This window comes from Medicago sativa, chromosome 7, assembly GCF_051527215.1.
Source record: "Medicago sativa cultivar Bolivia chromosome 7, Bolivia_mono, whole genome shotgun sequence".
Lineage (NCBI taxonomy): Eukaryota > Viridiplantae > Streptophyta > Magnoliopsida > Fabales > Fabaceae > Medicago > Medicago sativa.
This window is the reverse complement of record NC_140755.1, coordinates 27,097,184-27,121,717: the sequence shown is the minus strand read 5'-3', so window position 1 is coordinate 27,121,717 and position 24,534 is coordinate 27,097,184. Positions and strand designations below refer to the sequence as shown.

Genomic DNA, 24,534 nt, shown 5'->3' with positions numbered 1-24,534 from the left:
GTAACAAAAAGTGCTTAAAATATAACATGAAATTAACACTTTTTAGCACTTATCAAACCTCCAAGATTCAAGGTTAAAGGGAAGGAAAATATGATGTTCAGATTACAAAAGACTCAGTATGGATTGAAGTGACCTTCAAGAGTCTGGAACATAGTGATTGGCAACTTTCTAGTTCAAAAAGAATTTGTCAAAGGCAAAACTGAATATGGTGTGTATGTGAAGAATAGCAAATGTAATAATCTGATACTTATCTGCTTATATGTTGATGACCTATTGGTAATTGAAAGCAATATGCTATATGATATACCATATTTCTATCAAATTCATTAATCTCAAAATCTTTCTTAATAGTTTATCATTAAAAATTAAATGAACTTTTGAAAAAAAATCTTTTCATAAGAACTTGTTCTATATGAATAAAAGACTCATTGAAAAAAATTATATTAATCGAGAATTATTTTAGAATAATGACATTATTAAATAAAGTGGTTTTTTTTTATACGAAAATAAAGTAAAATAGTTGAATTTAGCTACACTCAATATCACTAATTTTGATTATTATTTTCGATTATATTACCTGAGGATAATTATATTATATAATATCAAGATTTCATGTCTTAATCAATGATTGCATTAGTAATTGTCAATTTGCAGTTCTCAAATAATAGTTTGGAGCATATTTCTTGGGTGCATAATAATGCCATTGTCTTGACATGGAATTAGTAATTGAGTAGAGCTACAATTGGGTTCATGTGATATGTTTCTTGCATTGTCGTGGTTTATGAAAAGGTCCCAAGTTGATAACGTGCACTCTCTCTTCTCTCAAAAAGTGTCAATTTTTTCTAGGAGAAAAAACTGTCAATTTATTTATATATATGATATTTATGACATGCAATGGTGTATAACTTTAGAGAAATGTTAATTAACGTCCTTAGAGCATTGGTTTAGGACTTTAACACTATGTTTGGTAGAGAAGAAATAAGAGAGAGAAAGAGGGAAGAGAGAATTTGGATAGAGATAAGCTGCTTCTCCTGTTTGGTTTAAAAGAGAGATTGAAGAGAGAGACCAAATATTGTGGGACCCACGCTGTTTTATTTCTCTTTGGAACCGCTGGGAAATGGAGTAGAAGGATGAACTTTTGTCTCTTTTCCAAAATTGTCCATGGTGACATACAATTATATTGTACTGTTTTCAAGTTTTTCGTTGTAGCACGTGAACAAAGAAGCTAAAATTCAACTCTCTGCCTTTAACCTCTTTGATTCCTCTTATATTATAATAAATAAAATTAAACTACTATTTAGTTAACTAATGAAATAGTTTAGCCAAATTAAAAATAAAAAAATAGTTTAGCCCACTAAATTATAAAATTTTAAAAAAAATAATTAATTAAGTAAATAAGTTATTAAATTTCTTTGTAAGAAAATAACTTAATTTCTTAATTAAATTAATGTAAAAAATTATATCAATTTTTATAAGAAATTAATTCAGATATAATAAAATTGTATATTAAAGTTTAGTAAAAAGATATTTTGGTCTTTTCAAAAGTTTAACACACTTCTTTCTTCTCTATTTCTCTCATTTCTCTCTTATACCAAACAATATGTCAAATCTACTCTATTTCTCACCTATTTCTCTCTTCCTATACTCTCTCTTACATACTTCTCTCTTCACAATTTCTCTCCTATACCAAACACACCCTAAATAATAAATTTTTATGAAAGTTTGTGTAATAAAGTGCATTGAAAATTGAAAACTTTGACATTTTTAAAGAATAATTACTTAATTTAAAATACAGAGTGTCACAGGAGCGCTCGTTAACAAGACTCATACATAATATCACAAAAGAAATTATATACATATACATCAAGAACATTTCACCAGTAAGAATCAATTACATGAATCAAATGTAACTAAGGCGTAACTCAAGTGGTTGAGCTAGGACAATAAAACGAACTTCAAGAAAACATTGTTGAAACTCCAAACCGAATACTAATATATATAACATACTAACAACTAACATATTTCTATAAAAACTGTAAAAATCGAATACACTCAAATTCTACATGCATGTTATTCTCTTTACCATAACATGATATGACAATAATACATCAAAACAATAAAGGTGATGAGATTGAGAAATGGCATATATGCCCTCAATAGGCTCCAAAAAAAATATTACTAGTTGCCAAGAACAAGGCTAATTATGTAATCTTCCTTATTTTTGATCAATTACCACATAGACCAGTGTCCTTCTTAGATGGTCTAAAATTTAAAGCATTAAGACTATATATGCAGAGATTTGTTTTTCTTGCTTTGACTGATATCACATTAGCAGTGCTTTTGTATCCAGGAACATTGCAAGCAGTGGTTGAACTCCCTATTAAATTTGCTTGGCAAGAAGACATCACTTCAGTTCCTTCAGCACATCTCACTCCATCAACTGATGGTACTTCAATCCTGTACATTCCATATTTGTTTGTTGTTCTGTTCACTGACAGTGTAATCTGCTCTGTCGTTTTTGCTGAAATTGCTTTGAACATGCAATCTACTTTCACCTCAGCACCTAAACATAATTATGAAAGAAAAATGTGTTAACAAGTAAACACTAATTTTTTTTTGTTGTCAACTCAGTGGTAATAGTTTAACTTTCGTAGAAATGGTCGTAAAATGACTATTAATATCACTGTAATATACGATAGTTACAAGAATAAGAGTTTAACTTTATAATCTTAAGAGAATTCAAATTCCTTTACAACAAGTTACAAAATGATTATTTTTTATAATGTTTTTTTAAAATTTTACGAGGTTTCTGTTGACTGATAAGAGTTTGACTTTGTAATTTATTAAATCGAGTTAGAAATAATTGTAAAATTGTCATTGCTATGGTTTTAATTTATAATAATTTCTCCAAATTTTTTTTTTTTAAAGAACTTAACATTAAACACTCTATTTGAACTAACACATGTAAACAACTAACACTAGAGGTTATTCAAAATTATTACCTGGCAAGAAGTAGCTATGTCTAGAAAAGCTGTTGTTTGAGCAGAAATCACAATAAACAAAGCCCATCACACTGATTTGAGAGTTAGGAAATCTTGGTTTCCCTAGCACTTTTGGTCTTGCAGGTTCAACTTCCAAAAACTGAGTAAAGAAAGGTAAAATAAGCAAGAGAGTTAGAGGATTCATGGTTCAGCTTCTGAATACTAGTTGAAGATGAGTTTGGTGTGTGGATAAAAGAAAGAAGGGCAGATGTTAGTGGAGAACCGATTTCAAGCAAAAAGTTTGAAATGATTTTATCTTTGATTTTATTTTTTCACTAGAAACAAAGACATGTGAATGTTATTTGGCAAGACATGGAGGTTATGAATAGGAGAGAGAAGGGGTAAGAGATTCTTTTGATTGGATAGAGAGGAGAGGTAAATAGGAATTGAATATGATAGCTTCTATTTGGAGATTTGAGTAATGTGTTAGGGGGTTTAAATAGAAGATAGTAATCGGAAAAAAAAATCAACAGGTTAAGACTTAAGACTCATAAAATGGTATTGGAGTAGTGTGTTATGTTAGGAAGGATTATTTATTTATGGGTTAATTAAGTTTTTAGTCCCTATAAATATTCATAGTTTTGTTTTTAGTCCCTACAAAATAAAATCACACTTTTTAGTCCCTGTGACATTTTTCTTAAGCATTTAAGGGACTAAAAATGCTGATGGAAAAATTTTATAAGGACTAAAAATGCTGTTTGAAAATTTTATAGGGACTAAAAATGTTGATGAAAAATTTTATAGGGACTAAAAAGTGTGATTTTATTTTGTAGGGACTAAAAACAAAAATCTGAATATTTATAGGGACCATTTACTTAATTAACCCTTTATTTATTGCTTTCATGCTTTTCTTTACTACCTTATCTTGAGTTAAATAAACACGAAACGACTATTGCAATGTTAATTGATGAATAGTAGCTCCTAGAAAAAAAAAATTAATCATAAAAAATAAAATAATTTGAGTTCAATTTTTTTTTCGCAAGCCAAAATAGAATTATAAATATAAACCAACAATCACTCCTCAGCACAAGATGTGCAAAAGAAGAAATCTAAAGAACAAAAAATCATTACAAAAACGAACAAAATTAGCAAGAAATACGGAATAAAACAACTAGAAGGTTACCCAAAAACATTGTAGGATTAACCCACCAATCATTAATATCGAAATCAAAACCAGACTTTCATAGTTTCATCCACCAAAACGAGAGTAACTTAACTTTATCAAGAAGTTTCAACATTGCTTCCTCATTTTCCTCAAAAGATGAGTTTTATTTTTTTTAGAATAAGAAATAACTGAGGTTAGGGAACGTGTAAAGAAAATGAATTCAGATTCTCTTCCCATTCTCTATTAGGAATATAAAGTTATTAGAGCAGCACAATGGTTGATGCTTCAGCTATTTAGCACCGTAATTAATAAGCACCCTCATTGTGAAGAGAAAATTGTTGGTGCTTGTAGAGAAGGGTGGCTATATAAGCACCCTCTCTCTTTAATTTTCGTGGGGCATATGTAATAAATTGTACACAAATCATTAAACTTTTTTGAAATACAATGACATTGAGTTATTAATATGGTCTATTTATTAATTTTTTTCTAAGGTGCTGGTTTGGAGAGATTGAGTGCTTATTAAGTAATATCATTGAAAATTAAAAAAAATAGATGATGTGTACATGCATGACCTACTTAAGCACCCAAAATGGAGTGCTCTGTTGCATATGGTCTTAGTTGGTTAATTTGTTAATTATCCATTAACTCTCTATATAGAGCATCACAAATGCAAAATGTATCTTCAATTTGTGCATTTTCTATCTTTATTGTCCTTTATCAAGATTCTTAACATGGTATTAAAACTATGGAATCCACCTTAAACCTTCGATATTCCACTAAATCTACCTATGATTGATTTTTTTTTAATTGTTAATAGAAGTTGTATTGTTTATCCCAGACTGAAAGTGTCGTGAACTTTTTTCAACTTGCGGGGACTATTAGAAATATATAAAGTTAGTTAGTAAGAGTTAGTTTTTTTTAATTCTCCACCTGTTTTATAAATAATTTTCACATTCTATCATCATTACAAAATTAATCAAAGTTTGCACATTTTCTATATTCCATAGCCTTTATCCGATGTTAGCATTTGAATTGATCTAATAAGGGTATTGATCTCTTAATCTTAACCGTTGGATGAATTTAAATGCTAACATCTAAGTGCATATATAAGAAGTATTGTATACAATAAAAATATGAGAAATGCTAACTTGTCTCTAAGGCACAAGTTAAAAATCTAAATACAAAAGTAATTTTCTGGAAAATATTATATTCAATGTTGTCAAAGTTTTCTTTAAAAAACAAATGTTGTCAAAGTTTGAACATTTATATTTTTTATATAAAATTATTTATTTTTTTAGTTCATTAATTAACTCGTGGTTTAATGCACAAGTTAGCATTGACCATAAAAAAATACGTCATTCGATTATTATTATAAACAAAAGTTTACATTTTTGATTCATTCAATTAATGATATATTTAACATTTATTATAGACCACATACATTATTTAATGGTGTATAAGAGGTACCGGGTTCTAAGAAAATTATGAAAGTTTGTATTTGAAAACATTCCTCTTTAAGTGAATGAGCAATGGGCAATGATCATGGAGCAGAGCAGGTTCTAGATCTCTTGTGTGTCCACTGCATTTAAACCATTCACTGACTGAATTTATTTAACAGCAGTACCATTTTTGCATGCATTTGGCTCGAGCTGACATAAAACGATAAGGCATTGAGGAAAAGCATGAAGTTGGGTTGGAGGAGATTTAAAGAGCATTCATGTCATTCATGTGCACTTTCTGAGCATAGCCACTGCCATTGGAAAGTGTCATGTCGGTGAAGACATTAAAAGGTGAAATAACTCCTCATCCCTTCAACAACGAAAGAGTACCTTTTGCATTCAACAATATCTTTATGGCTAAATTGCTATTTTCGTCGCTTAACTATTTAATTAGTATCGTTTTGGTTCCACAATTAAAATTTGTTTCATTTTGGTATCTTAAATTTATCTCCGACACATTTTGGTCATTTCCGTTAGTTTTATTAGAAAAACGTTAGTGTTTGTTAGATCATCATATTTATTCAACTTCTTCGTCATCTTCGTCATCCATCTTTATAAGAAAAACTCCACAAAACATAAAGCAAGAAAAAAAATCTTCATACAAATCGAAATCACTACCCCACCTCCATCAACAACAACACTCAATGATCATTCAAATTTATTAGATCCTGATCTTTTCTACCCATTTATCTCTATCTCTCAAACTCTTTTTTTTTTTGGTAGTGGCCAGGGTTCAAACCCCAGACCTTGCATATATTATGCATTGTCCATACCAACTGACCTAAGCTCACGAGGACCTATTTCTCAAACTCTAAAATCAACTCATTAAATCCTCAATTTCTCAAGTAGAGAACAAAAATCTCAACGTGTAATTCCCTTTTAATTTCAATGGTTATAAACAAGAAAATTGCTCTTCCCTTACTCGTTCTAGTTTGCGACCAAATTCGTTCTTCACCTATGAGTTGTACCTCATCTTTGCTCAGATCTACAAATCAACATTAATTCCCTTTTGATTTTCTGGATTATTTTTATAAACATAATTTTTTAAAGGGAAATGTTAACTAGTGCCACCGAGCATTAGTTAAGGAGATTAATATGGAAATTTTGCATTGGAAAATGATGAAAAGTGAAATGTTTCACTTTAGAAAAGTCAAAAAATTGTTGTCTTTAATAAAATATTTCTATTTTTAACTTCCTTAACCAGTGCCCCGGGGCACCGGTTAACACAACTCTTTTTTAAATTTTTTAGGAATTAAAATAAGGGTTAATAGTGTTTTTGGCCCCTGTAATATAGTGCACTTATGGTTTTAGCCCCTGTAATTTTTTTTTTTAGATTCCACCCTTGAAAAATGAAGATTCTTCAGGATTGGCCCCTGACCCCAATGAGTCAGCAGAATCTTTGACGTGGCACCTACGTGGCTTTTTCTTTTTATTTTTTTAATTTTTTTTCTTGCCACGCGTGTAAATCAATATCCACGTCATTTAAAAATAAAAAATAAAAAAATCTGAAAAAAATTAATAAAACTGAAAAAAATAAAAAAAATTCTGGTAAAATTAATAAAAATAAAAAATGATTAAAAAATAAAATAATCTGATAAAATGAATAAAAAATAATAAAATCTGAAAAAACTGAAAAATACTGAAATTTTTTTCAAAAATCTGGAAAAATTAATAAAAATAAAATTGATTAAAAAAATAAAAAAATCTGGTAAAATGAAAAATTCTGGAAAAATTAATAAAAAATAATAAAATCTGGAAAAGATTAATATATATCGAAGTTTTCTAAAAATTAATATATATAGAAAAAAAATCATATATCCAGAATTTTTTCATATATATGAAAAAAATAATCTGGTAAAAAAAATATATTTTTCATATATATGAATCTGTAAATATTTTAAAAAAAATAAAAATTTAGATTCTTTTCCATAATTTTTTTTAACTTTTCAGATTTTTACTAATTATTTCAGATTTTTTTTTATTTTTTCAGAATTATTTTCTTTTTTTTCATTTTTATTAATTTTTCTAGAATTTTTAAGATTTTTTTCGTTTTTTAAATTTTTTTTGTAAATATGATTAATCTTTTTTCAAAAATTTCATTTTTTTAAAAATGATTAATCTTTTTAATTTTTTAAATATGATATTTTGAAAAATTTCTTTTTTAAAATCAGAAAAAACATTCAGATTTTTGAAATTTAATTTTCAAAATAAAAAATTTGATTTTATTTTAAATTTCAAAATCTTAATTTCATATTTTTTCGTAAAATCTTTTTTAAATTTGATTTTAAATTTTTCAAAATCTTCAAAATTTCGTAAAATCTAGAACAATATCTGAATTTTTCATAAATTTAAAATTTTCAAAAAAATATGAAATTAAGATTTTAAAAATTTAAATAAACTAGAATTTTTTCAGATTTTATAATTGGAGTTTAAAAACATTTATATCCAGATTTTTAAAAATTAAATATTTTCCAGAATTTTTATTTTTTGTAGAAAAAATTAAAAAAACTTTTTTATTTCGAATATAATCTAAATGTTTTTAATTTTTGAAAAAAAATATTTTTTTCGATTTTTTAATTTAAAAAAATATTTTGAATTTTTTTTCAGATTTTATGGATTTTTTAAAATTTTGAAAATTAATTTTCAGATTTTTTTAAATTTTTTTTATTTTTGAATTTTTTTAAATATAAATTACGTGTAAACTATTTTTTACGCGTGGCAAGCAAAAAAAAAAAATGAAAAATAAAAAGAAAAAGCCACGTAGGTGCCACGTCAAAGATTCTGCTGATTCATTAGGGTCAGGGGCCAATCCTGAAGAATCTTCATTTTTCAAGGGTGGAATCTAATTTTTTTTTTTACAGGGGTTAAAACCAAAAGTGCACTATATTACAGGGGCCAAAAACACTATTAACCCTTAAAATAATTGTTTTTTTCTCTTTTATGTGAGTTTTGTTCATGTTTCTGCAGGGTTTTGTTGTTGCTACTGATGTTTTCTGTTGTTTTTGCTACTCATTTTTCTAGTTGTTGTTGTTGTTGGTTTGTTATTGTTGGGTAGTTGTTATTGTTTGTTGTTGTTTTTGGATATTTTTTTGTTGTTGTTGTTGATGAGTTTTGTTGTTATTGTTTGTTCTTGCTGCTGAGTTTTGTTCTTGCTGTTGTTGATGGTGCTCTTCCTATTTTTCAAAAATTGATGAATACAAATTTCAGCCAATGACAAAATGACACTTGTACATACCCTAACGTATTTTTTTTAATAAAATTAACGGAAATGACCAAAATGTGTAACGAAGATAAACTTAAAATACCAAAACGGAACAAATTTTAATTAAGGGACCAAAGCGATACTAATTACTCCCCCATCCACATATCTAAACACCTTTTTGACTAAAAATTTGTCTCCGAATAGAAACCCCTTTTCAAATTACTGGATGCATTTATTATTTTTTTCTAAACATACCCATAATTAATACTATTAGCTTGTCTTGAAAATTGAAAAGTCAAATTTAATAGACATACAAACAAAGAATAATTTGGTAATATTAACACATAAAATAGACACATTAATTGCACTAACAACTTTTCTTAAGAAATGTGAAAAAATATAAAAGATGCTTACATACAGAGACAGGTGGAGTAAATAGTTAAGGGACGAAAATAACAATTTAGTCTATCTTTCTAATTATAAACTTTCTTCGAATAAAAAGTGCCCCTAAATATAAATTTGGTCTTATTAACAGGTGTCTCCCATACAATTTTTAAGAATCCAAATCAATAAATTATTCTTTAAAAAAGTCAACTGCTTCAAGTTTCAAATCATTGAATATACACATTTTTATAAAAACTTACTACATACTCCCTTCGGTCACTATTATAAGAAAAATTCCACTTATTATATTCATTGAATAATTAATGTATCTAGTCTTTATTAAAGACTAGATCCATTAATTATTGAATGTACCTAAAAAGTGAAGTATTGCTTATAATAGTGACTGAAGGGAGTATAATCCTTAAAGAGTGTCCCGTGGACACATGGTAGCATTTTCTATATAAATTTCTGTGCAATTTTCTAGATACATTTATTACTCCCTCCATTTTAAAATGGACGTCGTTAAAGTTTTTATTACTCCCGCATGCCCCTTTATTAATACTGTTTTTTATCTTTGAATTTGAAAAATTAAAGTTAGACATTAATACATAGAGTGTATTTTAGGAAAATCCACAAAAGAAATGAGCACATAAAATTCACTAATCACTTTTCTTAGTGTCTTTATCTCTATTAATATTATTGTTGTTGTTGTTGTTTAGGTCGAAGTCCAAACTAAGAAATGTTTCAATTGACTATTTGTACATGACCCATGATGAGCATGATATAACGCTCACGAAAGACCAGATGAGAATAATGATCCCAGGAAGCAATATGGACCCTTCAGTCTGGATCTACGATCATCTTCCCCATATCTCCTGACAATTGTCCCTTGAGGACTACATATGTCCCTCCAAGACAGCTTCGCAGATAAAAGTTGGAGGACCAAACCTCTAAACTCATAAACATTGGGCCAAGTACATTCACTTTTACCATAAAATATTTATCATTCCATTGCACTTATTCACTTGACCGTTAGAGTGTGTGCATGTACACTACTTCCATTTGCCTAAAGAGAGATTGATGGTGATAAAAAACCCTACTTAATGGCCCTTCAACGCTGTCAAACAAGGATATCAGGTCCGACAGGATCAATGGCAACTTCATTAGGGAACAAATATCAGAAAAAACCTTTCCATCCTTTTCTAAAAAACGAGATTCCATGGTTAACATTTATTCTTTGTTCAGCAATCGCTCACCGATACCTTTCCCCACAAAACAAACTAGAAATTGAAACACTTGTTTCTTCACTAAACACTCTCTCGGAGGAGGAGTCGCCTACTGCTCCCATCATATTCAAAATGAGATCTGCCTCCAACATCTTTGAGTACATGACCTTGCGTCAATTTCCACCTTCAATTGGGAGGGGCCTCCACTTTTCCTTTCCATCACCTACAAATACCAAAGATCTAGAGGCTAGTAGATGAACTCCCGCAAGAGAAAACTGAAGGAAATGTTGTCTCCACTGAATTACGGAGTCACAACTTTGACGAACAAAAGGAAACAACCCCTTTATCCTCAACAATGCCTATCTGGTCCGTGGGAAACTAAACGACCACATCCAACGGGTGGTATTGGTTGTGATTTCTAACTATGACTTTTGGAGGTTCCTCATCGACTAGGGAGCCTCATGCAACATAATGTATACTAGCTTATTTCACACTTTCGGTATCATATATATATATATATATATATATATATATATATATATAGAGAGAGAGAGAGAGAGAGAGAGAGAGAGAGAGAGAGAGACCTTTCTTCATACGAGGATCGGGATCCTTGAGGTTTTTATGGATCATCTTCATGCCCTGAGGTTTTGTAAAATTTCATGTGACTTTTGGTATGAGGGAGTCACGAAAGACCGTTAGTAGTCAATTCATGGTGGTTGACTGCTCCTTAGTATACAACTGCACCATCAGACTTCCCACTTTGGCACTTGGGTGCGGTTTCCTCAACGACCCACCTCAAGATGTGGTATCACAATGATAAGGGGGCTGCGAGGACCATATTAATTGACCTGGAAGAAGGGTGTGCATGTTTCCTTGAATCTTTGAAAAATCCCCAGAGATACAAAGTTTGACATGACAAAAATGTCCCAGAGGGCCCGGGTAAGGGAGAGATGAAGAAATTTTTTGGAGGTCAGTGAGGTAAACCTAGCATATCTGGATGTTTCTCTGGAGCCGAAAATGTTCATTTAAGATGTCGGAGTGGACGAGTCATTAACTATAGAAGTTGAGAAGATGATATAAATGTCAAAACCCGATGGTGAGTTTATTAAGGTGCATATGCAGAATGACCTAATCAGAACCGTTTAGATAGGGGCCATCCTACCAACTAATATGAAATAACAACTGACGAAATTCACTTCAAGAAAACACATACACATTTGCATGGACTGTAAATGAAATTCTAGGGGATAGAACCTCAAATAGATTACCACAAGCTGCCAATAAACAAATATACCCCTTACATTGCACATAAAAAGAAGGAAACAACCCCCAAAAAGGTTGAAGCAATAAAGAAGGTTGTCGCGGGCCTTTTAAATTCGGGTTCATAAATAGGTACATATACAACTTGGTTTGCAAACGTAATGCTTGCAATAAAGTTCAAAAAGTGGTGAATGTGCCGACTACTGTGACCTAAATAAAGTGTGCCACAAAGATGTGTATCCTCTTACCAATATAAATAAGTTGGTACCCCAACTTGTCCGAATTCAAGCTACTCTCACTCCTAGACGCGTTTTCCTGGTACAAGCATATACCTTTGGATCATGACAAGATGACTTTCATGACTGGCCCATACAACATTTGATATATAATGATGCCTTTTGGCCAGATGAACGTAGGGGCAACATACTAAAGAATGTTGAATAAAGTCTTTAAAATATCAAGCCAGGAAAATGTTGGAAGTTTCTATGTACGACATGATCGTAAAATTTCTTGAAGGACTGGACCAGGAAACCTATATCCTGGAGGCATTTAAAGAGGTCTGAAGGCATGACATGCACCTTAACCTAGAAAAATTCACCTTTGGAGTCCGTGTTAGGAAATTCCTAGGTCTTTACCTACAAAATAGGGTATCGAAGTCAACCTGATCAAATTCCAAGTGATAATAAATATGGAACCTCTGAGATCAAAGTACGGGGTTCAACGCCTTAACCTTTGAGATATGGAAAACTCAGACAATACTTTGTGGCACACCAAATAATGATCTAGACTGACACAATGGTGGACCTCATCAGAAGAATGACAATGTGGATGATTTAATTGTCAAAATTCATTGTGGGTTATGTGTCTTGTAGGACCCTAGAAAACTTCATAAGATAGATGGCATCGTGGGAACCAAAATCATCCCATGATTGGACTATATACACTGAAGTATAGTCAAACGTCAAGGGGTGTGAAACAAAAATCTTATTGGAACATGATGAAAACCTAGAAATCCAAGTTTCACCCCGTTTAAATTTTGTGACCACCAACAACCTGTCCGAATATGAATCGTGCCTAGCTAGACTCTGACGAGGCAATGGTTCTGATGATTCCGGGTAGTAAGGTTCGAATACACTTCCCGTGAAAAGAATCTTAAGATGGACAAAGTCTTTAAGCTAGCAAGATATAAGAGGAAAGGAGGAAACAAGACGATTATACCCTTTAGCAACGAAATCCCTAAGGGTCGGGTACTACTAGCTTTTATTGAACATGTATGCTAAAGAACACGTAAAAACATACGACAAATGCCAACGACATGGGGATATGCACGTGGCGCCTCCAACCAAACACAACGTAATATCATCTCCATGGCTGTTCGCGAGGTGGGAAATGGATATCCTCGAACCTTTCCCAAAGGCCCCTCGGGGATTAAAGTATTTAATCAGGAAGGTGCACTACTTTACAATGTGGTTAGAGGCCGAACCACTTTCCAAGATCACTAGGGTCAACATCTTGTAATTCTTCAAGAAGAACTAACTAGCAAGATCCGGCGTGCCACCTTCCCTGTCAACAGACAACAAGACACATTTCAGGTATAGACTTGAACGTAAAACACCATCCGGGGCCTCAAGAGAAGACTAGACTAGGCAAAGGGGAATTGGGTGGTGCGACACATATAATATTGTCAATAAAAAATACTATCCTACGGTACTTTTAATTTCTCAAAAAACACGTTGTCATCTCTTCGAAACATTATTTTTACCCAAAACTTTTCATCATTCGTCACTATTATTTCTATTTTTAAATGTGTTTGTTGTCTATCATGAAAAGTTAAAAGAGAAATAAAAAATATACCGAAAGTTTAATAAAAAAGAATAAGAACTTTTATGATCATCAAGATTTTTATGTGAGATCTTTACAAAATATAAGTGATCAATTGAGTAACCAAAAGAGGAAAAAACAACACATTGATGTACTATATATATTAAAACATTTACCAATAGTGCCAATTTTATGAACGTCTTCATGTAAATCCAAATGGTTAAAAACAATTTAATTGGAGTTACCAGAGCATGGAATTGTTTCTTATAAAGTGATCAAACAATTTTTTTAATTATAAGTAAAAGAGATAATGTGTGGCTCGAATCCAATGTTTTTTTATGCTTTAATCTATCATGAAAAGCTAAATAGAGAGTTAAAAATATAATAAAAGTTTAATAAAAAAAAAGAATGAAATTTGATGAGAATCAAGCTTTTCATGTGAGATCATTAGAAAACACAAGTGATCAAGTGTGTAACAGAAAGAGCTAAAAAAAATTTGATGTACTATTAAGATGTTCATGAATGGCTTCTTGGAACTCCTAAAGGCTAAAAACAATTTAAATGGAGTTTTTAAAAAAATGAATTTGTTTCTTATAAAGTGATAAAACAATTTCTATTTTCCTTCAAAAAAAAAAAACAATTTCTATTAAGTAATGCAAAGGAGAAAAATTATGGTTCAAATCCGATGTTTTTTCTATGCTTTAATTATCCTTCTTTCTCCATTTCTTGTTGCAACCCACCAAAGTGAGTAATTTTTCAAACCATTTTAAAATTTATAATATAAATTATACTATACACTATTTCATCGCTTTTTAGTAACATTTATTTTGTTCTTGTTAGGCATTGATGATGTTATTCCTTGCGTTTTGAATACTGACTGTCCAAGAGATATGTGTCCCATTCATCTTTTTCCCAAGTGCATCAATTTATTATGTCGATGCAGTTTTTGGGAGGACAATTAAGTTGTATTGTACTTATGCATGTATGTTCCCTTCATGCACTAATAGAAGAAATAAAGACAATAAATGATTACGTAGATAAATTATTCATTCTGCTTCCATATTTTGCATAATATTGTTGATTGATATAAACTAAAAAATTATTAAAGGAAAATGTACTTAAAGAATCATTAAAAAATGGTTGTTGATTGATATAAACTAAAGAATCATAAATATTGTTGATTGATACTACCTCCGTCCCTAATTATAAGACCCTTTTGAAAAAATAACGCATATTAAGAAAATTGATAAGTGTAATAAATTTGTTAGTAATTAGTATTGTTTTTACAATTTTATCCTTTAAAAGAGAGAGTTAGTTTATGTTTTCAATGTAATATTTAATGTTGATTGAAGAAAAAGATATAAATAAATAGGGGTATGTTGGTAAAGAATTAATTAATGTACTTGGAAATACCAAAAGGGTCTTATAAAAAGAGACAAAAAAATTTCTCAAAAGGGTCCTATAATTAGGGACGGACCTCCGTCCCTAATTATAAGACCCTTTTGAGAAATTTTTTTGTCCCTTTTTATAAGACCCCTTTGCTATTTCCAACTACATTAATTATTTCTTTACATACATGCCCCTATTTATTATACATCTTTTTCTTCAATCAACAATAAATAACATGTTGAAAACATAAACAACCCTCTCTCTTAAAGGATAAAATTGTAAAAACAATAGTAATTACAAACATATTTAATACAAATATGCACTATCTTAATTCCCGTTATTTTTTCAAAAGGGCCCTATAATTAGGGACGGAGGTAGTATAAACTAAAAAATTGTCTCAATGTCTCAAGCTCATAGTTTATCCGTACTTAGTAAAAAATTAGACCAATCAACGTAACTTCGGAAGTATTTAGTGGAACCTGACTGAAAATGAAATGGGTTGCTGTATATATAGAATGAATGCCTTGACTAGAATGAGTTGTCAATCTAGTTTTCATTTGAGGTGCTACGGCTACCCTTTTTTCATTTATCAAAAACAAAAATGAGCTAAAAACTCTTCATACAAATCTCAATCACCATTGTACTTCAAAAGTACATGTTCTTAGTAGTATTAAGCCACATCTTTCATCTAAACCATAAAAAAATTAGCCTTGACATCTTCCTTAATGACATCCGACAAAGAAATTCCAGAATTCTTAATTAGTTGGCTTGAAGTTATCAAGTATGTCATAATCAATATAAACTCTAGTTGAGTATCTCATTCCACCGGTGACAAAGAGGTTATAGGTTTTTGGCTTACGACAATAACGAAAAGGCTGAAGTATCTAGGAGAGTTACAGTTTATACCAATGAGAAGAGGACTAAAAATTGGGAGAACACCTAAGAGGATGAAATTATCCACCATTGGAGGATGCAAAGCTTAAAATTTATCTCCTCAATTGAGTACCCTAAGTACAATGATAATAAAGAATGAGCATGAGAAGAGATTTCAATATTACTAAAGATACTCTCGTTGAATCTCATAGTGAGGAAAGCCATCTAAAAAAGTACATTTATTTCAAAATTTATCATATTTGTATTATAATGAACTTGAAAATTGTTATCCAACGATACTATATGATTGATTGAATGATCATAAAATTATGAATACATGCTAGAATAATTTATGCAAGTTAATGACATTAACCCTTCAATTGTATGGGTCATTTTTTCTTTTTGCCAAGTCTTGTATATACATATGTCTAATTCCTACCTAAATGCAATAAGTATTGCATTCTTTGTTCGTACCCTTTCACGATGATATAATATCAACAAACAATTGCACAAATTAGATTTGATGGTTAAAATTGTTGCTTAAGTGCTCGTTGAAATGATTGAACAGGGGGCTATTGTGTCATGTATAAACTTTGCATATTCTTATTGTGAGAGTTAACTTAAAATCAGGATTCTGCAGAAGCAACGTGCCACGATGGAGAAGCAACGTGCCACGATGGTTGAAGAATTTCGTGAGGCAAGTCACTGGATTTTTCGTGCCACGATGGAATCGTAACGTGGCACGATGGTACGTTGAAGGAAATAAAGAAAACGTATTTTCAGTGCAGATTTGTTCCAAATTTTAAGCAAAACTTTTACTATAAATATAGGCCTTGTATCAGACTATTTTAAGAGAGATAGAAGGGCTGAAACAAGGGTTTAGAAAGGCAACAACAAAACTAGGGTTTGTATAGAGTTTGTCTCTTGGCAACAAAACTAGGGTTTGTGGGTTGATTCACCTTGGGAAACACTATTAGGATTGAGTCTCTTGGTTACGGGAAGAGGCTGGGATTTGGGTAGAATTAGGCGGGAGACTTATTCTTGTAATCCATCTCTTTGTAACGCTACTCATCATATAGTGGAACGGAGAGCTGCTCTCTCCCCCAGACTAGGTCAATTTGGACCGAACTGGGTCAACAAATTCTTTGTGTTCTCTCTTCCTTTTCTTTCGCTGTTGTTTTCTACTTTTGGCTTGTGTTAATTGTTCCATACACTTTGATTTTGGTTGCTTAATTATCCCTTGCTCCACACATCAAGTTGTTATTGGTGTGGTTTTCTCATCGAATCCTCAACAATTGGCGCCGTCTGTGGGGAAAGGGTCAAAGGATAATCAAGTACCATGGGTTCAAAGTGGGATATTGAGAAGTTTACCGGCGATAACGATTTTGGGTTATGGAAGGTAAAGATGGAAGCGGTGTTGATACAGCAAAAGTGTGAGAAAGCTTTGAAGGGTGAAGGTTCGTTACCGGTCACCATGACACGAGCGGAGAAGACCGAGATGGTGGACAAGGCCAGGAGTGCCATTGTCTTGTGCCTCGGAGATAAAGTTTTGAGAGAAGTAACAAAGGAACAAACCGCGGCATCGATGTGGGCAAAGTTGGAATCTTTGTATATGACAAAGTCTTTGGCTCATCGGCAATTCCTAAAGCAACAACTCTACTCATTCAAGATGGTGGAGTCAAAGGCCATCATGGAGCAACTTACGGAGTTCAACAAAATCCTTGATGACTTGGAGAATATTGAGGTGAATCTTGAGGATGAAGATAAAGCTATACTCTTGTTGTGTGCTCTACCTAGATCTTTTGAATCGTTTAAAGATACCATGCTCTATGGAAAAGAAGGTACTGTTACCTTGGAAGAAGTTCAAGCAGCTTTGAGAACCAAGGAGTTGACTAAGTCGAAGGACTTGAGAGTTGATGAAAACGGGGAAGGCCTAAGTGTTTCAAGAGGGAATGGTGGAGGTAGAGGTAACCGGGGAAAGAGTAGTAACAAGACAAAGTTTAAATGCTTTAAGTGTAACAAGATGGGTCACTTCAAGAAGGATTGTCCGGAGATTAATGGTAATTCCGTACAAATTGTCTCTGAGGGTTATGAGGATGCAGGTGCTTTGATGGTGTGCTGTTTGGAGGATGAAGGTGATGTTTCTCACCTTGGGGGTGATGCCTGGTAGAGCGGTGGTCGTCTGGAGAGACGTTAAACACTCAACATCAGCCTGGAGAGGCGGTGGTAAGAATACTCATGATCTACCGGTTGAGGTGGAGGTTCAAGGTTGAAGACATAGTGGGATGTACTCATTTGCTAGTTGAGAGGTTGGAAGCTCAGCTTTAGGTGGAGTTGAACACGCCGGGAATGGTACGACTATGGAGGACCTTGGGTGCTATGCTCTAGTGGTGAGCAAGGGATTTCTTCATGAAGACGGAAGGCATTCCGGAGGTTGAAGAATGTATAGCACGGCTTGTGGAATTACCCTAAAAGTCCAAAGGTGATTGGATGCAAGGTGATCTTCAAGGAAGCGGGAGATGTCTCGTATTGAAGAGGTATGGTGTAGTCTTGTAGAACTACCTGAAATTCCTAGTGTAGTTTGGATACAAGGATCTTCGAGAAGGCGGAAGACATTCCGATGGCTGAAGAGGTTAAGGTGTGTACTTGTGGAACTACCTAAAATTCCTTGAGTAGTTTGGACACAAGGATCTTCAAAGGGGCGGAAGGCATTCCAATGATTGAAGAGGTTAGGGTGTAAACTTGTGGAGCTACTTGGTGTAGTGGGAAGCAAGGGAAAGAGCAGCAATGGTGGTTGATGGTTTGGCATCATCACTGATTTGAAGTCAAGGTGGAGAATTGTGAGAGTTAACTTAAAATCAGGATTCTGCAGAAGCAACGTGCCACGATGGAGAAGCAACGTGCAACGATGGTTGAAGAATTTCGTGAGGCAAGTCACTGGATTTTTCGTGCCACGATGGAATCGTAACGTGGCACGATGGTACGCTGAAGGAAATAAAGAAAACGTATTTTCAGTGCAGATTTGTTCCAAATTTTAAGCAAAACTTTTACTATAAATATAGGCCTTGTATCAGACTATTTTAAGAGAGATAGAAGGGCTGAAACAAGGGTTTAGAAAGGCAACAACAAAACTAGGGTTTGTATAGAGTTTGTCTCTTGTCAACAAAACTAAGGTTTGTGGGTTGATTCACCTTGGGAAACACTATTAGGATTGAGTCTCTTGGTTACGGGAAGAGGCTGGGATTTGGGTAGAATTAGGCGGGAGACTTATTCTTGTAATCCATCTCTTTGTAACGCTACTCATCATATAGTGGAACGGAGGGCTGCTCTCTCCCCCAGACTAGGTCAATTTGGACCGAACTGGGTCAACAAATTCTTTGTGTTCTCTCTTCCTTTTCTTTCGATGTTGTTTTCTACTTTTGGCTTGTGTTAATTGTTCCATACACTTTGATTTTGGTTGCTTAATTATCCCTTGCTCCACACATCAAGTTGTTATTGGTGTGGTTTTCTCATCCAATCCTCAACACTTATCTCATTTCACATGTTTCTAAGCTTAAGAGTGAAGGAGAGTTGGGTATCAGAGATCTAAGATTGGTTAATCTTGTCCTTTTGAGAAAGTGGCGTTGGAGGTTGATCACAAGATGGGAGGCTCTATGGAAAGATATTATTGGAGCGAGATATGTGAAAAGGTCTATGTGGTCTCATCGCAGGGGGGGATTAAGAGGTGTCTCAATCAGGTGGACAAAGATCTCCTTATTGAAAACAAGTCAGCCTGAGTCTACTGATTGGTTCTCTGACAATATCCTCATGAAGGTTAGAGATGGTCGATCTATAGATTTTTGAAAAGGTCCCTAGTTGGGTGCTATTCCTTTGAGAATTCATGTCCCTAGGCTTGTTCAAAGTTTCTATACAAAAAGAAGCTAAAGTGATTGATATTACTGTGAGAGACGGGTTTGAATGGGTCTGGGATCTTAAGTGGAGGAGGAATCTTTTTTAGTGGGAACTTGTGGTTTTGGGAGAGTTTCTCCAAGCTTTAGAGAGTATGACCTTCCCTGAAGGTGTAGATTTTTGGGTATGGATCAATGATTCACCGAGCATTTATTCAGGGAGATCAACTTATAAATTCCTTCATATGAGAGCTAGTGTGGTGGACGAGAGGTCAATAGAATTTGTGCAACTTCTTTCAAGGTTGTGGGGGTCTTGGTCTCCTCTCAAGGTGATTTTTTTTCATGGCATCTGCTTCGAGAGAGGTTCTGACTCGACATAACCTCTTTTCAAGGAGAATTATAGTTGATCCTGATGGTATTTAATGTGTTTTCTGTAATGAGCCTGTAGAGTTTTTTTGTCACCTTTTTGGACCAAGTGTGTTATCATGTGTTTAGATGGTTGGGGTGGGAGTTTGTTTTACCAAGAGATTTAGCGAGTCTTCTTAGTACTATGTTAGACTTAGGTGGTGGGTGGTGGGGGCAAGACAGGTTAGGTTTTTTTTATTAATCTGGCAAGATGTTGTGTGATCCTTGTGGAGATCCCGAAATGCTCATATCTTTTTGCAGAATGAGATGTACGTGCTCCAGTTTGTGGATATGATTAAATTCACCAATTGGTGGTGGTTTTAGGATAACATTTTGGTCACACCTAAACTTTTTATGAGTGGGATTGGTGACAGAGCATCATATGACATTTTTGGCTATGTTTTTGATACTCATCTTTGAATTTGAAGGCAAATAAGTTGAGAGATAGAGGAGTTGTTAATGGTTTGAAGAACATATTGTATTGTTTTAACTTGAGTCATTGTATTTCACTTTTATCTTAGATCATGCAACTCCATAGGTGTTTTGAGCGTTTTGTAGTGAGAAATCATGTAAATCGACAAATCAAGACATCACAAGAAGGATCAAGGATATATGATGATTGAAGTCTATAGTTTCTAGAAGGTTTTTGAAGACAATACAAAGTGAAGAAATTTCATTTCAATTTCCTAGAAGTTTCCAGAGGAAAGAACGATCGAAAACGGGAGAAAACGAAAGATTTCGCACATTAGGGAATGCCTCAAGTGCCATTAGCGCTGGCCATGCGCCATTAGCGCCTGATGTAGTGGTGCTACTGCCCTGGGTGCCATTAGCGCAGCGCCCGGCTGCAGGTATTTTTTACCTGCAACTTGTTTTCCAAGTTGAATCGGTGCAAAAAGCCCAATTTTCTTCTCCTAAACCCTACCCAATGAATTGTTATAAATAGAGCCCTTGCACTCATTATTTTTTATTCAAAACACTGACAGTTCAAGGCAAGGGTCAAGCATCAAAGCTTCAAGGCAGGATTTCTTCCTTCTCTTGTTCTCTTTAGAGTATGTTTTTCTATTACTTTTTTTTATGTATGTTGGATATTATCAATAAAGTTTTCATTTAGTTTATGTTTCTATTGTGCCCGATTTAAATTAGATTATGCCTGTTCTTTAATGCTTTTTTCAATTGGTTAACTAAGTGTGTAATCTTGAAGAGTGACCCGTAGGATAAAATAGGCACTAACAACCCAAAATTATATCAGTTCCATTGCTTTTCTAATTACCCCTTTTTATTGATGTTAGGAAGTTCATGTTTGAATTCCGGCCGTTTAAATACTCCCTTCTTTGGACAACTGTCGCACACAACCTAGGTTGGTCCAACACATAGTTGTTGTGAGAAGCTTCATGAGAATTTTATCCGCTTGTTTCATTAAATCATAAGTAGCACACATAACTGTTTATTTTTTAGAGTTTAACTCTAACAAAGACGAATGAGGGATTCAAAGGATTCCCTAATCACCGTTAATTATCTGAATCACAAAACTTAATCTCGCATTTGGCACAGTAATTCAACCCTGCAACTCTATTCAAATTTACTTCACACTTTAAAATAAGTTTTATTAATTACTAAGTTGAACGACAATCCCTGTGGAGAACGATAAACTTACTACTTTATTACTTGTTACAATTTGGCGCATTTGACAATTTCGTCCATCAAGTTTTTGGCGCTGTTGCCTGGGATTTTTGATATTTCGATAAGGTAATCGGTGAAAAATATTTTAATTATTAAGATTAGGTCAAGGTAAGTCTAATTTAGTTTTCTTTTATTGTTTTAATTTTTTTAGACTTTGTCTTCTATTAAGGATGGTCTTATTTCTAACATGTGTGACAAGTATGGAAAAAATGGGATGTTACAATATTTATTGTCTTTGATCTCATAAAATTGTCAATCAAAAAACATTATCTTATGGTTATTTTTATTTCTCAATAATAAATATTTTCACCTGTTTGGTGAATGATTTCTGCCCAAAGATTTTTATATGTGTCTCCTCTCTACCATAAAAAGCTAAAAGAGAAATAAAATATATATTAGAAGTTTAATAAAAAAAATGAATGATCTTTGATGATTATTAAATTTTTTATACGATATATTTAATAAAATTAAGTGATCAGTTGAACTTGAAAAGAGATAGACAGGACAGATTGATGTAATATATAAACATTTACCAATAATTCCAATTTTTTTTTTTATCGATTTCATGCAGCCCCTGAGGGTTAAAAACTATTTCATTGAAGTTAACAACACATTACTTTATTTCCGTAAACTTAACTCAGTTGATAAGGATAATGCATAATATATGCAAGACTCCGGACACCATTAAAAAAAAACACATTACTTTTTTGTATAAATTAATCAAAATATTTTCCATTTATTACATGCAAAAAGAAAAAAGTATGGCTCGAATCCTATATTTCTTTTTTGCTTTACTCATCTTTGTCTCCCTATTTATGGTCGCAACCAACCAAAGTGAGCAGTGTTTCATATCATTTTCAAATTTCTAATTTAACTTAGGGTTAAATTAAAGTTTTTGGTCTTATAAATATAGTCATTTTGTTTTTAATCTTCATAAAAAAAGTGACATGTTTTGTCCTTATAAAATTTTTCAGCACATAAAATTTTAAACTTTTGAATGATTTTTTACATACTTATTTATTACATCATACAAAGTTCCTCCACAAAATAGTTCAAAATTTGATTTTTAGGTCAAAAATTTTAGTACTTTTGATCTTGAAATTTTGGTGTTTTGAAAAATTAATATTTAATTCATTACATGTTAAAAAATATAATGATCAAAACATGTCACTTTTTTTTATAAGGACTAAAAACAAAATTCATTCAACATTTTAGAAATTTCCTATAAAATTTTCCAAAACATAAATTTTTAGTCCTTGTAAAATTAAAATTTGATTAATTATACCTAAACTTTTAAACGTTCGTATAGTTCTTGACATATTTATTTAGAACATAATAATACAAAGTTCCTCTGAAAAAAATTACTTCAAAATTTGAATTTTAGGTCAAAATTTGATGTTTAGAAAAATTAATATTTAATTTATTACATGTTAAAAAAATATAGGGATCAAAACATGTTACTTTTTGTATGATGACTAAAAACAAAGTTCGTTTGACATTTTTGAAGTTTCCTATAATGTTTTTAAGTTGAATTTGTTATACTTTGACTTAGCCATTTCTGTGCTGGTCTTTTGATTAATCTAAATCCATTTTAACTTCTTCAAACAACATGTATGTAAAAATTTATCTAACCCTATAATTTATATATAATATTCCATCACCTATATTAACATTTATTTTGTTCTTATTAGGCATCCCTGATGTTCTTCCATGCCTTTTTAGCAATGAATGTCCAGAAGATCTGTGTCCAATTGATCTATTTCCGAAGTGCATTAATTTATCTTGTCAATGCACAGCTGAGTTCTACAATATAGATTAAGTTGTCAATTTCATTGAAAAGATCATATGTATTGTTATATTATGCCATCATGAACTCATAGAAGAAATGGAAAACAATGATATCATGGTGTAATAATAATTACCTACTATAATAAATAAATAAAGACACTATACGACTATGTAGATGAATTGTTCATTCTCCTTCTATATTTCACGTAAGATTTCGAAAAAGTTGATAATCCTTTGTTTAGAGAGAACGCTCTGCTAGGGCAGGAGCACCGTCTTGAAAAAGTGATCCCCTTGCGCACCAGCTATCTTAGATTTAGGCTGTGTTTGTTTTAGATTTCTTTTAAAAATTGATTTGATCTTCAAAGAATTTAGAGATTTAGGTTATGGTTTTTGCTTGGCATCTGTTTCGGAATAGACTGCCATCCAAAGATAACTTGTTGCGGCGTAGTGTTCTTAATTCTGATTCTTGTCTGTGTGTTATTGGATGCGGCTCTTCAGAAATTGTTAATCATTTATTTTTACATCACTTTTACTTTGGAACGGTCTGGAACTGTATTCTCCGTTGGATTGGTCATTCCACCGCCGCCCCGATAGATGTATCAGATCATTTTACTCAATTATGTTTTGGTGGTGGTGGACCTCAGGTGCGGCTCACTATTTTAACCGCCATTTGGTTTGCTACTGTGTGGGAAATATGGAAATAAAGAAATAACAGAATTTTCAACGGTAAAGAATGCTCGATCACGCGGATTGTGGACAAAATAAAGTCACTTTCTTTCTCGTGGTTGAAGGAGAAATTTGCTCAGTTCTCTCACAATTACCATAGTTGGTGGCTTAGTCCCCTCGTAATGTTGGGTACCGGATAATTTGTTATTTCTTTCGGTTTTATTTTTGTTGTTTTCCCAGTTTGTAAATATTGTTCAGACTCTTTTGTTTTTCCTTGGCACACCTTGTGCTAGGAAGGACAATTTGCG

The 24,534-nt window shown here is 32.4% G+C and overlaps 2 protein-coding genes and 1 long non-coding RNA gene across 3 annotated transcripts; 2 read left to right on the top strand and 1 right to left on the bottom strand.

Annotated features, from left to right (window-relative positions):
• Positions 1-1,836: 1,836 nt before the first annotated feature.
• On the bottom strand, positions 1,837-3,453 carry LOC146905272 (uncharacterized). Its single transcript, XM_085725859.1, has 2 exons — positions 3,003-3,453; positions 1,837-2,563 (listed from the first exon to the last, which is right to left on the bottom strand). Exons 1-2 carry the CDS (start codon positions 3,184-3,186, stop codon positions 2,226-2,228), a joined length of 522 nt encoding a protein of 173 aa, XP_085581985.1. The 5' UTR covers positions 3,187-3,453; the 3' UTR covers positions 1,837-2,225.
• A 10,540-nt stretch (positions 3,454-13,993) lies between these two features.
• On the top strand, positions 13,994-14,596 carry LOC146905271 (uncharacterized). The gene is made up of 2 exons (XR_015018869.1): positions 13,994-14,282; positions 14,379-14,596. It is a non-coding gene; the product is annotated as an uncharacterized LOC146905271 (long non-coding RNA).
• Positions 14,597-22,413: 7,817 nt separating this feature from the next.
• LOC146905270 (uncharacterized) lies at positions 22,414-23,734 on the top strand. The gene is made up of 2 exons (XM_085728501.1): positions 22,414-22,606; positions 23,464-23,734. The coding sequence occupies exons 1-2, from the start codon at positions 22,426-22,428 to the stop codon at positions 23,589-23,591; spliced, it is 309 nt and encodes a 102-aa protein (XP_085584627.1). The 5' UTR covers positions 22,414-22,425; the 3' UTR covers positions 23,592-23,734.
• Positions 23,735-24,534: the final 800 nt, after the last annotated feature.

Coding starts and splice junctions, on each gene's coding strand:
- LOC146905272 (XM_085725859.1), bottom strand. CDS start 3,186: ATGAATCCTCTAACTCTCTTGCTTATTTTACCTTTCTTTACTCAGTTT. Junction 2,564..3,002: donor ACATAGCTACTTCTTGCCAG/GTAATAATTTTG, acceptor AATTATGTTTAG/GTGCTGAGGTGAAAGTAGAT.
- LOC146905270 (XM_085728501.1), top strand. CDS start 22,426: ATGCATAATATATGCAAGACTCCGGACACCATTAAAAAAAAACACATT. Junction 22,607..23,463: donor TATGGTCGCAACCAACCAAA/GTGAGCAGTGTT, acceptor TGTTCTTATTAG/GCATCCCTGATGTTCTTCCA.